Source organism: Chenopodium album, chromosome 22 (genome assembly GCF_948465745.1).
Source record: "Chenopodium album chromosome 22, dcCheAlbu1.1, whole genome shotgun sequence".
Lineage (NCBI taxonomy): Eukaryota > Viridiplantae > Streptophyta > Magnoliopsida > Caryophyllales > Amaranthaceae > Chenopodium > Chenopodium album.
Window position 1 is genome coordinate 6,949,465 of NC_137855.1, and position 12,841 is coordinate 6,962,305.

The 12,841-nt window shown below is 33.8% G+C and overlaps 1 protein-coding gene across 1 annotated transcript; it reads left to right on the plus strand.

Moving 5' to 3' along the window:
• Positions 1–3,267: 3,267 nt before the first annotated feature.
• LOC145605689 (F-box protein PP2-B15-like) lies at positions 3,268–5,628 on the plus strand. The gene is made up of 3 exons (XM_081661762.1): positions 3,268–3,662; positions 4,813–4,931; positions 5,049–5,628. The coding sequence occupies exons 1-3, from the start codon at positions 3,396–3,398 to the stop codon at positions 5,530–5,532; spliced, it is 870 nt and encodes a 289-aa protein (XP_081517888.1). The 5' UTR covers positions 3,268–3,395; the 3' UTR covers positions 5,533–5,628.
• The last annotated feature ends 7,213 nt before the right edge of the window (positions 5,629–12,841 follow it).

The following is a 12,841-nucleotide window of genomic DNA, read 5'->3' on the forward strand; positions in this document are numbered from 1 at the left end:
TCCCTAATAGGAGTATTATGCCATATTTAATTTAAACATTTTGATGAAAAGATGAAATTAATTTAATGGTTTTTAACCACCTACAAATCTACAATAGATGGGTAGAAATTTCTTATGTTGAAAATTGCCCTCAATTATGTTTAACTTTTATGGTTTTTCTTGACCGGTGTTGACATTGACCTAATTTATTCTATTAGGAATTAATATTTTCGAAAACTTTGATGATGCAGGGCCTGTTCACATGTACTTAATTTCATTTCAGTTCAGTTCAGTTCAGTTCCAATCAGTTCAGTTCAGTTCAGTTCAGTTCAGTTCAGTTCAGCTCTTAATTTCCCTCTCACATAAAATATTCATTTCAGCTCAATTCAGTTCAGTTCAGTTCAGTTCCAATCAGTTCAGTTCAGTTCAGTTCAGTTCCAATCAGTTCAGTTCAGTTCAGTTCAGCTCAGTTCAGTAAATATGAACAGGCCCGCAATTGTGTAAGTTGAAATTATGTGAAAAGATCGAGCAACCAAAAAAAAAAAAAAAAAAAAAAAACACTATAGTGTTTTCTCTTTGATTTTGCAACATTTTACTTAACAACTTGTGGATGCAAAAATTCAATAGTTATTCCATAATAGAAATATAAATGCTTTGATATGTTGGAGATTCAATTGAAAAGAGAAAATACATTAAACTTTACTGTCCAAATATAAGTACTTACATATTGACTTTGTATCTCAATGTTCAATTTGTAATCTCAAAAACCTTTTTACATGATATAGAGTATGTTCGGCAAAATTAGTTATTGTTGCAGCTGATACTTAGGGTCTATTCTCTTCAACTTACTTTCAGTTCAGTTCCTAATTTTCTTCTTTCATAAACAGTTCAGTTCAGTTTAGTTCAGCTCGGTTCAGTTCAGTAAATGAGAATAAGCCCTTAACGTTTGTTGCGATCATGTGACTGTGATAGTAGGTGCTTGCTATCGATGAGTAAATGCTATGGAAAACTATTTAAGTAATAGTTTTGTTGAAGTGTTTGGCACAAATTAGTTTTAAATGTTGGGTGTATTTTTAGGCTGTATTTTGCAAAACTAAACTTAAAAGGCTAAAACCCGTAAATGGATATTTTTGACAGTTGTATTTGACAAATTTTCTAGTGTACTTGATACAAAAACAACGGATTGTAATAGCGTCCAAGCAACTCGTGGCAATATATGTAGTCAGTTAGTCACAATTCACAAATAATTATTCTTATTTATTTGCATGACTTGCCCAATTTGCCCAACATCTATCTTAATCATTTGGAAATGGGAAGAGCCAATTTGGCACACAATAAGTGCATAAAACAAGTAATTCCTAATTATGGAGTGGCCTATAAGCTGCCTTAATTAATTAATGGACTTGGGCCTTCTCGTGTATAAACCAAATATTTCGTACTTGATTATGTTTTGTACCAGTAAATAGATAATGAGCATTTTCCAGTGGTTTTAAGCCTTTTAGCAATTATTAATGCGAACAATATTGCTACTTGTCTCTCCCTTCTTCTTGGTTACTCGTACTTCGTATTTACAATTCTTTCGTTTTGTCAAAAAATATTTACAATTCTTTCGCTTTTGATGTTATTAAGAAATAGATGTCTTCAATTCTCCATTCCTTTTTAATTGTATCTCACTTATATCTTAAAATATTATATTTTGTTCGTATACTTCCTCATGGATACAAGAATGTCATAAGAAAAAAAAAATATATATATATATATATATATATATATATATATATATATATATATATATATATATATATATATATATATGTTTACGTGGCAAATCAACCTGAGCTAAGCTCTCTCCCCAGTTTTGAGTTTTCTTTCTTTAAAAAAGAATCTCAATAAATTTAATTGGAAGGTTCTTAAAATCTTTGCATAATATTAATGTAAGTTTAATTTGGCAAATCTATGAGATAGTAACTCTTGTACGAAGAAGATAATTGTAGATTTGTAGTAGTATCTTATACGAAGTATAATTTTTTTCTCTTAAAAAAGTGTTGAATATTTAAATGGGTATGATTGATTGCGTAATAATCATCCATTGTGATGCACGGTAGTAATGGTACCTTAAAACTAATGTCGTCACATGACAACATGATTTCATCAAATGTATACTAAAAGGTGCTCATAAGATCGATGTACCATCTACCCTTATATATAAAAATTAGGCAATCAAATTTAGGTTCCGTTTAACATTCAAACTAATACAACATTATTATCAATTAAGTACAATATGTTGCGTGTTTCAAACATTCAAACACCCCTTATAATTTGTTATATTGTCAACGGCTGCAACTCCTACAATAACTTACAATAATCAAGTCATTCAAATCATGCATAATCTACAAGCAAAAGAGAAGACATAGGATCGGAGCATTTGATAGAAGAATAATAATCATAGGTAAATTGTTTTTTAATTAATTTTATTACTCGTATTTACTTTCCTTGTCTTTTTTCGTATGGAGTAATCTGTAACAACTATATTACGTAAATATATATTTTATACATACTGATGTTTTAAATAATGTTTAAATGTTAGTTGTAACCTATTAGTCGTGAGAAAGGTATATGCAAGATTTGACTATTTAATATTCATACAAATTAATTATTTTGTGGTTTGATTAGTAGCAAATTGCTTCACACTTTCTAGCTATTGGTATGTTTATACTTTATAGACAAATTAGATTATGACTTTAGTTTGCCAATGGGTATAAAAATACTATTGCCGGGTTGCCCGATTCTAATCAAACTCTTAAACGACTCTTCAATTGAATTTTTTTTTTTTTTTCATAAAAACCCATTTTCGCTTATTATTGGAGTTGCTTTTAAGACAAGGTGTTACAAACTAATACTATTTATGTATTTCTAAACAAACAAATTGTACAAATCTTGATATCTAAAGGTAAAGATCGGAAGGAAGTATGTCCAAGATCTAAGCTTGGTAAAAGGTTAACAAGTGAACCAACACCTTATTTACTTATTGATGTGTTTGTATGTACGTATGTGTCATAATCGATTAACAAGGGTCTAAGTCTAGTGGATGGTAAACATCATATTATTTACGTTGTACAGTAGCTATATACTCCATAAGGTCCATATCGACCACATGTATCTTAAAATTTAGCTTCATGTTACAAGTTGTCCACTCAAGTTTCTATCAAACTACCCCACTTAACATTTTATGCACATGGAGATAACTAAAGCCATATGCATAATAGGAAATAGGCAAGCAGATTTATTCTTTTAATCAAATAGGCACACATAAATTGAATAATGCACAAATTAAACTATAGTAGTTACATTATTTTGTATATACATATTATTAATTCATAGTTTTGGATATATAATAGATTGTGTAACATACATATATGAAGATGATGAGCTTAAATGAGCTACCAGAAGATTGTGTCTCTACAATTCTTTCCCTTTCCTCCCCATGGGATGTTTGCCGGTCTGCGGCGGCATGTTCCGAGCTCCGGTCAGTGGCTCAGTTGGATTGTGTATGGGAAAGCTTCCTACCAGTGGATTACCATGAGATAGTTTCAAGGGCTGGTCCAGCTTTGCTTAAGTGGGATTCAAAGAAAGAGTTGTTTTTCTTGCTTTGCAATTCTCTTCTCATAGATGGTGGTAACAAGGTCAGTCAAGGAACTTTACCTTATCCAATATCTTACTTAATAAAACCCTGCCTACCTTTGAGTGTCTAATATATTACACTAAAATGTGCCTTACTTAGGTACATACATCATACATTCATGCATGATAAATTGATAAATGATAAGTACAAGTACATGATTATTCTCGGTTTACTTGTTTTTTACTCCTTATAATATAGGTTGCTCATTTAGAGGTAGATATACCTATATATAAAAGATTTAATATTTCCTCCTTTCTTTATTACTTAATCTGTTTATCACACTTTCTAATATATGTTTTATTAATCATCAATATACGTAGTATTCGATTTTTTTATAAGTAAACATTATAGTAATTGGATAGTGTGATAGGATTTTTGAAATGATTCAAACAAATCCTACATTCCTACATGATGACATGATTTAGGCATGAGGCCAAAAGTCGAATCTCACCAAACTTATTTTAGCAAGGATTTTTCTAAAATTACCCCTCTCTTCTCCTTACTTTAAATAAAAAAAGTTGTATGTACCAAAGAGATATAGTCGGCCTAGCTATTTGTGGACAAGCAAGAGTGGCCAGTGCATATGACCCATATTGTTAAATTAATGTGTTTCATACACGGATTATTTTTGTAACATGATAATTACAGTCTTACAGAGTATGGTAATGTTCTTTTCATTCGTCCAAAATTCATTTACTCCGTATCTTATTACTAGTATTATCGTATTAGCCTTTATTTCAGCCTAATGTAGTAATTTAGTCCTTCTATCTTATTGAGTTATCTTAAAAAATTGAATAATTGAAGGGAGGAGAATAAAGCCTTCATGTTTGGATTTCTTATCTAACTTGTTCCTTTAAATCTATTTTTACATATACCCTTATATGTATGCTTCTGAAAATTTGCCATATTGTCATATACTACGTATAAATAGTTATCAATCATAATCTATGACACTGTCGTGATTATAATATTTTGACAGTTGTAATTTGTGATTTGTCCTAGAGAGATGGTTTGTCAAGCACTAACGTCAATTCATCTTATCAGTTTATAATTTATATAAAAAGATTTGTCAAATCAAATTAATTTTAACCAAAAGTCAATTATTGTTTTTTATAATATGTCTAGCTAACATATGACAAGCTGCCATGCAGATTTTTAATTTAGACAAGATTACTGGACTCAAATCTTACGTATTATCAGCAAGAGATCTGTCAATTGCATGGGCTGATGACCCAATTTATTGGGCCTGGAAACATACTCCTCAATCAAGGTTTATTATCTCTAGCCCATTCTCGTCACAACTCACAAGGGTATATGAAATTATGAATTAGAGTTGTAAACGAGATTTAATCTTATATATCTTGCGTATGTGTTTTCTTAATTTAAGGTTCAAGGAAAGTGCGGAACTAAGAACCACATCATGGTTAGATATACAAGGCTATTTGAAACTTAAAATGCTATCACCAAACACAACTTACGGAGCATATCTAATTTTCAAAGTGTCTAAACGTGCATATGGGTTGGAAATAATGCCTATGGAAGTATCAATTGAAGTGGGTAGTGATGTGGTGAGCCATAATACTGTGTATCTTCGCCAAGATGAAGGAAAGAAGCACCAAATGCAGTGGTTACTATACTATAATCGAACGGAAATTCTTGCATCAAGGGTGAATCATAGGTCGGAGGAAAGTAATTTAAAACTTCTAGGTGCACGCAGTGATGGATGGATGGAAATCGAGTTAGGACACTTCTTTTGCAGCGAGTCTTGTAGAGATGGTAAGGTTGTGAAGATGAGTATGATGGAGATTAAAGGGCATCATTTGATGGGTGGCCTTATTGTTGAAGGGATTGAAATAAGGCCTCTACATTAGATAGGTGTTATTTTTTTTTCTTTTTTTGAAGGTACTGGAATATTTTTGTATGATCTATAAAAAGATGTTAAAGATTTTATGAATTTTTTCCTCACACACTAACATTCTACAAACACGTAAAAATAAAGGTGTTAATACTTTTCATAATTAGAACATCTTCTACATGTTTTAATTTAACGAAGGTTATATACAAAATAAAATAACTAAGCAAGTAAGCATGCTTGGTGGAGGTGGTGGATCACTCACCTTGTGACTTTGAGATCACAATTTCAAACCACACGCACTATCCTAGAATTTGCTTGGGAGAGGTGGATTCCATTACCTTCTTCTCTTGTAATTAGTTCGCTCCATTCTAATCTCGTCTAGCATGCAGGAAATATTCCTTGAATGATTAATTTGCATTAATTAGGCCTTGAAAACCTTGATTCATTTTAGAGAAGTGGAATGTTGGCATGCACCAAATCTTTAGCAAAAGCAAAGCATCTTAACCTACTCTACCATTTGCAAATTCATTATTCTGATACTAATAGCTTGTCTCATCTCAATATTGTGCTTTTTAGAATGTGACAAACAAATACTTCGTATGATGAGTACATAGAATTAGCTCTGTTCACATCATTTTATTTATGATGAATTGAATTTATTTTTACTAAAGTGAAATTAATTTTTTTTGAACTGAAATTATTTTTATTGAAATAAAAATATTTTAGATTTTCTATTTTTTTTTGACTGAAATAAAATTATTTTTATTAAATTGTTTTTATTGAGTATTGTTTTTTTTTTGGGTTTTTTTTTTTTTTTTTTTTTTTTTTTTTTTTTTTTTTTTTGTAAGATGAGGTTAACAGGGCCATAGAGCCATTAAATGTTTGTATTTAATTTTATTTAATTTATTTGTAAATCAATAATCTAGTATTATAAATAATTTGTAGTATTTGTGAGGACATAACAATAATCAACCAAACAACCATATTTCCATGACGTGGCATTATTATAGACAATCCAAGCTTGGTTAAAAAATGAGCTAATCGTTTGTAGACTTATAGTTGATGATTAAGACATTAAATAGTTAATTACTAGGAGAACATATGCTATAACATACGTGTTTATCCAGCCCAAAATCACAAGTCGATGTACAAGAATATATTCTCCAATATATAATGGACTACTAGGTAAAATATAAGGCAAGATATTCTAGATAAAAAGATGCATAATTTCACAATTGGTCCAAAGTAGCAACAAAAGCTTTTGTAGCCCTTCGTGAGTGAATTGGCCATGAAAGGAAGAATAAGGAGCCGTCAAATTCTTTCAATCCGAAATTGGAATTCCCTTTATGGATACTCTCATTGAAAAAACTCTATCTTATTCCAAGATTTTTTTCTTGGACCGTTGCTATATTCAATGGCCGCTTGGGCACGTGTCACACGATGATGCATGACACGTTATATATTTTGTATTAAGATTAACTTGGTGCTACATGAAAGTACCTAAATATAAAATAAAATAAAATAAATGACATGATGCTCTTACGACGCCAACAACATTACGCCAATGGATGATGATCACATGTCGTCTTTCAAACAGTCTGCATGTAAAGAGCAAGAGTATTGATTTGGGTAATCTCAGGAGCATATAACGAATTTGCAAAAAGTAAGGGAGTGAGTAGTTTAAATCAAGATACTTCGCACATATATATTAGGAACTTCATAATAATTATTTCATTTTCTCGAATCTAAAAATATTAGCATATCTTATATATACTTTTGTAAGAACCAAGCAAGTCTAGCCCATGGAATAATCTTCACCTACTATAAAAGGAGTAAAAAGCTATAAACCTTGGTATAGCTAGGCACTTTGTAAAGAAAAAAACACACACACACACAAAAAGACCTAAAGGATTAGCGTTATTCGTTTCATTGGGAATGCCAGCACCGGCGAGCCAAGGAAGAAAGGGGCACGGGTGGTGGAGGCCACGACCTTCACTGCAAGACGGACCTCACGATGGACAAGGCAAGTACATCAACCATGTTAGTAATGTTGCGGTTGCTTGTCTCTACAAGGGTGGTCAGACCATGTGTAGCAAGGTGATCACTATCGATCCTAACCAGCATCAAGTTCTTAAGGTTGCATAGGTGACAGGCTAAAGTCGTATCACCTAATCAAAAGTATTACCTAAATCCTCTAACTAAAGTAGATAGGGAAGTAGGGTCGAATCCACAGGAAAACTGGTCTTTCTACTCCTAATTAATTAATATAGTCTAAATTATCAAGGTAACCAAATTATTGTTATAATATGAAACTATACTACGAAGATTAAGTTTAAGGAGAAAATCAGATATAAGAAGGCCTAGGGTCACAGGTTCACCAATAATTAATATTCCGGGATAAAACATAACAATCAATCAATCAACATTGCACAAATAACATGATTAACAGGCTCTCGCAATTTATTAACCAGCATGGATCTAACAGGCTCTCGCAATTTACTAGATCTAAGTTCCTATTGAAAATAGCCTTTAATATCGAATTAACATCTGCTCGATTCATCAATTCAATATTGCTAAACATTCACAATCAAATTACATCTGCTCGATTCATAATCCAATTGCAAAGAATTAGAACAATTCAATAAGAAATTATCATGCAAAGTCAATAATCAATAATAATAAATTACCCCTTCATATTAATTATGGATCCCCATAAACCCTAGAATTAAACTACTCGGACATAATCAAAACTAAACAAAGCATAATAATTAAGCAAGACATAACAGAAATCGGAAAGAGTAAAATACTGAGATTAATTAAAGGAGAAATCGTACCAAGACGGCGGAATTACAAGAGTGTGAGGAACAAGGAAAGAAAATAAAATCTAGAGAGAGAAAGTTAAGTAGAGAGAAGGGAGAGAAAAAAAACTAAACTAGAGTAATAATCATCATAAGAGATCCTAATCTTGCCTAATAGAATTACATTAATACTAAGCAAGAGTTAACGCTAAAACAAAACAAAACGGAAAGCTAATCGTCTCTGAGGAACGACACGCGCCCGGTCGGGCAAGGGCTCGCCCGACCGGGCCCGCCTTTTTCTCCCCAAAAGCTTTCTCGCGCCCGGCCGGGCGCGTGCACCGGGCGCATGTTGATTTGGCCCGCCCGACCGGGCGCGCCTCCGGGCGGAGAGAGTGGACTTGGGCGATGCTCATGGGCTTCGAAATCTCCAACTCTTGGGCCTCCGAACTTGGCCCAAGTCCTCAAATCTTCATAACCGAGCCCTTAATCACCGATTTGATCCCTCCAATCGGCCTTGGGCTATCGAAAGCGGTCGCGGTCTTCCAATACTTGTAGATGCTCCTCGAAAAACCCGGGAAATTGCTCCAAGTACGCAAATTCCTACAAAACTCAAGCAAAACTACCAAAGCACTGGAAAACACAAATTAGTAATAAAAGTGGCTCGTAGGAGCCAAAAACACTACTAATTACGACCAAGGGACGGGGATAAATATATATATAAAATGAACACATCAAACTCCCCCAAGCCAAACCTTTGCTTGTCCCTAAGCAAAGAGCTCCTCAATGAACAAATAAAACATGCCTCACCCCAATATAAAAATCAAGCACAAACGATTCAAGGTAAATCAAGTGAACATGCTTCAAAATCAACCAATCTTATCCATCTAATCACCCTTCATCCCCAACAATTGTCAAATAGAGCAAACCACAAGAGCATATAAAATTCAAGACTAGTGCTCACACACTCAACTCTCATTTATGTGGCGAGTAAAAGATGTACTCGATCGCTCTCCATCCCAACCCCTTTAATGTGAACAATGCCCTCCCAAACTCACAACACTCGTGTGTTTAAAAAGACATACACTCAACCTAATAGTCGACTCGGAATATGTCAAGTCATAACTTGCATTGATAAACAACACTTTCATATTTACACAACCCTATGCACAAGGTCAAAAGGTCTTTTAAAGCTTGTAATGTAAGGTTAGGGAAAAGGGTAGGATAAATTTGGGAATATGTGAGAGAAAAGCTATGCAAAAAGGGAGCCATATCCTAATAAAACCAATAATCAAAATAAATAATGATCAACATCTCCAACATAACCAACTCCAACATAAATCACCAAACATACTCCAATCATAAAAATCAATCCCAATACTTACAAAAATTCACTCATAAAAATATGATAATATAGAACAAGAGTGAATAACAAACTTTGAACTCAAAACTCAAATATTTACATTGAAACTCAATTTTTTCTTTCTTTTCTTTTGATCAACCTTCACTTAGAACATTTGAACATTAAACGCTTTTTTTTTCTTTTGCTCTTTTTTTTTATATTATTATTAGAAGTTCACTTTTTTTTTTCTTTGAAATTTCTCATTTTTTTTTTTGAACTTATTTTTTTTCTTTTTCATCACACTTTTATTTTTCTCAAATATATACACTTTTAAACTCATCAAAACAAAAATATGATCAAGCACAAAATACTTCTCACCCAAATTGTGCAAATAATGTGCACACTACAAACTCCCTCACCTCACTCACTAATAGCTCCCCCAAGCCAAGCTTGGGACTAGCAACCAATGGGGCAAACATGGCTTGTAATGTGGCTAAAAACAATAAAAAGTCAAGGCAACAACAGGGGTAGCAAGAAGGGAACAAATGTATCTAATAAATCTGAAGGCTACCTAAAAGAACAAATGCCTTCGTCCTCCACATGTGCATAATAGTGAGTTATGAAACACTACTCATCGTTGCAAATCAATACTCAAATTCATTGACATACCAGGAACTAACACACATTCCTAACCAAATCAACTAGTCAAGCACTATATTCACAAGTAGTTAGACAAAATTGACGCATGTTTAGGAATCCAAGCAATTAAACTTCAAATCATGATCAACAAATCCACAATGCTCACAATCAAATACCAAGAATCAAAACAATTTTTCTCAAGTATGGGGCACAGGGAAGCATGATTTACAGTTCATTGGTTCGTATTTTTATTATTTTTTTGATTTTTCAATTTTTTTGTATTTTTCATATAAGGAAAGCAATAAACTAATCTAAAAAGCAATAAATCTAAACTAACAAAACACACCAAAAATAAACAAAAATAAAGAAAAGGAAAGAGAAAAGTATATACCAAATCCAAAAATCCTCCCCCAAGCCAAGATCGGACAATGTCCTCATTGGGATGGGTGCTGATATCAAAGCCTGCTTAATCCTGTCAAAAGCCTCAAGACACTCGTCAGTAAAAACAAAAGGGGCATCCTTAAGCAAAAGCTGAGTTAGTGGTTTAGCAATTTTAGAAAAATCCTTGATAAAACGGCGATAAAACCCCGCATGACCCAAGAAACTCCTAACTCCCTTAACATTAACTGGGGGAGGTAATTGCTCAATCACTGAAATTTTAGCTTTGTCCACCTGTATGCCCTTATCAGATACAATATGACCCAAGACTACTCCCTCTGTCACCATAAAGTGACATTTTTCCCAATTTAGAACCAAATTGCATTCTTCACATCTTTTCAGGATTTTAGCTAGGTTAATTAAACATGCATCAAATGAGGAACCATAAACACTAAAATCATCCATAAAGACTTCCATGATAGACTCTATGAAATCAGAAAAAATGCTCATCATGCAACGTTGAAAAGTAGCAGGCGCATTACACAAACCAAAAGGCATTCTACGATATGCAAAAGTGCCATAAGGGCATGTAAATGTAGTCTTTTCCTGGTCGTCAGGGTGGATCGGGATTTGGAAAAATCCCGAATACCCATCCAAATAGCAAAAGAACTTATGGTTTGCTAACCTCTCAAGCATTTGATCAATAAAGGGGAGAGGGAAGTGGTCCTTTTTAGTGGCGACATTTACTCTACGATAGTCAATGCACATACGCCACCCTGTAACAGTTCTAGTGGGAATTAATTCATTTTTATCATTTTTAACGACAGTCATCCCACCCTTCTTAGGAACCACCTGTACAGGACTTACCCATTTAGAGTCAGAAATAGGATAGATGATACCTGCATCAAGTAACTTCATAACCTCTTTCTTGACTACCTCTTGCATATTAGGATTCAACCTCCTCTGGGGTTGAACGCAGGGCTTGTAATTGTCCTCTAAGTGTATCCTGTGCATACAAAAATCAGGGCTTATACCCTTGAGATCATCAATACTGTACCCTATTGCCCTTTTGTGGGTTCGGAGAACCTCTAAAAGTTGAGAAATTTGTGGGTCATCCAGTGCAGTACTAATGATCACAGGGTACAATTCCTGCTCATCAAGGAAAACATATTTTAAATGGGAAGGGAGAGGTTTTAGTTCAGGTTTCTTCACCTCTGCAGGTTTTGATTCCTGAACCAAATTTACTACCTTCACACAATCATTAAGATCAGATTCCTCGGTGGCAAGAGCTCTTTCTATATCGTCCACCTCCTTGCTCCATACGCTCATGTCACCTGCAGACAAATTTCCACAAAGAATTTCCTCCAAGGGGTCCCTTGCAAGAACCTGTGGTAAGCTTTCCTCACAAATATCATCCATTATATCAAGCACATCAATCAAATAACAATTTTCTTCAAGCATTGGACCTTTTAAAACTTTCCCTAAATTAAACGTGATATTATCGTCGCCTACAGAAAGGGTTAGTTTACCATTTTTGACGTCAATAATGGCTCCTGCAGTATGGAGAAAAGGTCTACCTAGTATAATGGGAATTTGCGTGTCCTCAGCCATGTCTAGAACAACAAAATCAACGGGGATAAAAAATTTACCAACTCTAACAGGTACATCCTCTAAAATACCTAAGGGGTATTTAACAGAACGGTCTGCCATTTGCAATGTTATATTAGTAACTTTTAAATCACCCATATTTAATTTAGCACAAACAGACGATGGCATTACACTAACAGAAGCACCTAGATCACATAATGCTTTATCAATGAAGACATTACCAATATGACAGGGGATAGAAAAACTACCGGGATCCTTTAATTTAGGAGGGGATTTATTCTGTAAAAGTGCACTACATTCCTCAGTGAATGCTACGGTTTCTACCTCATTAAAGGCCCTCTTCCTAGTCAGAATGTCTTTCATAAATTTAGCATATGCAGGAACCTGAGTAATAAGTTCTGTGAAAGGAACTGTTACCTGCAAATTTTTAACAACCTCCAAAAACTTACCAAACTGTTTATCCAACTTAGTCTTCAAGTGACGGTTGGGAAAAGGTAGCTTGATAACTGGTGGTGCTTCCCTACTCTTCTCCTGGGGTGCATCCTTCCCTGGGGTTGTACCCT

Bases quoted from the DNA above. Each gene is read 5' to 3' on its own strand.
- LOC145605689 (XM_081661762.1), top strand. From the start codon at position 3,396: ATGAAGATGATGAGCTTAAATGAGCTACCAGAAGATTGTGTCTCTACA. The intron at 3,663-4,812 runs GTCAGTCAAGGA...GCTGCCATGCAG, and splicing joins TCATAGATGGTGGTAACAAG to ATTTTTAATTTAGACAAGAT. The intron at 4,932-5,048 runs GTTTATTATCTC...TCTTAATTTAAG, and splicing joins AAACATACTCCTCAATCAAG to GTTCAAGGAAAGTGCGGAAC.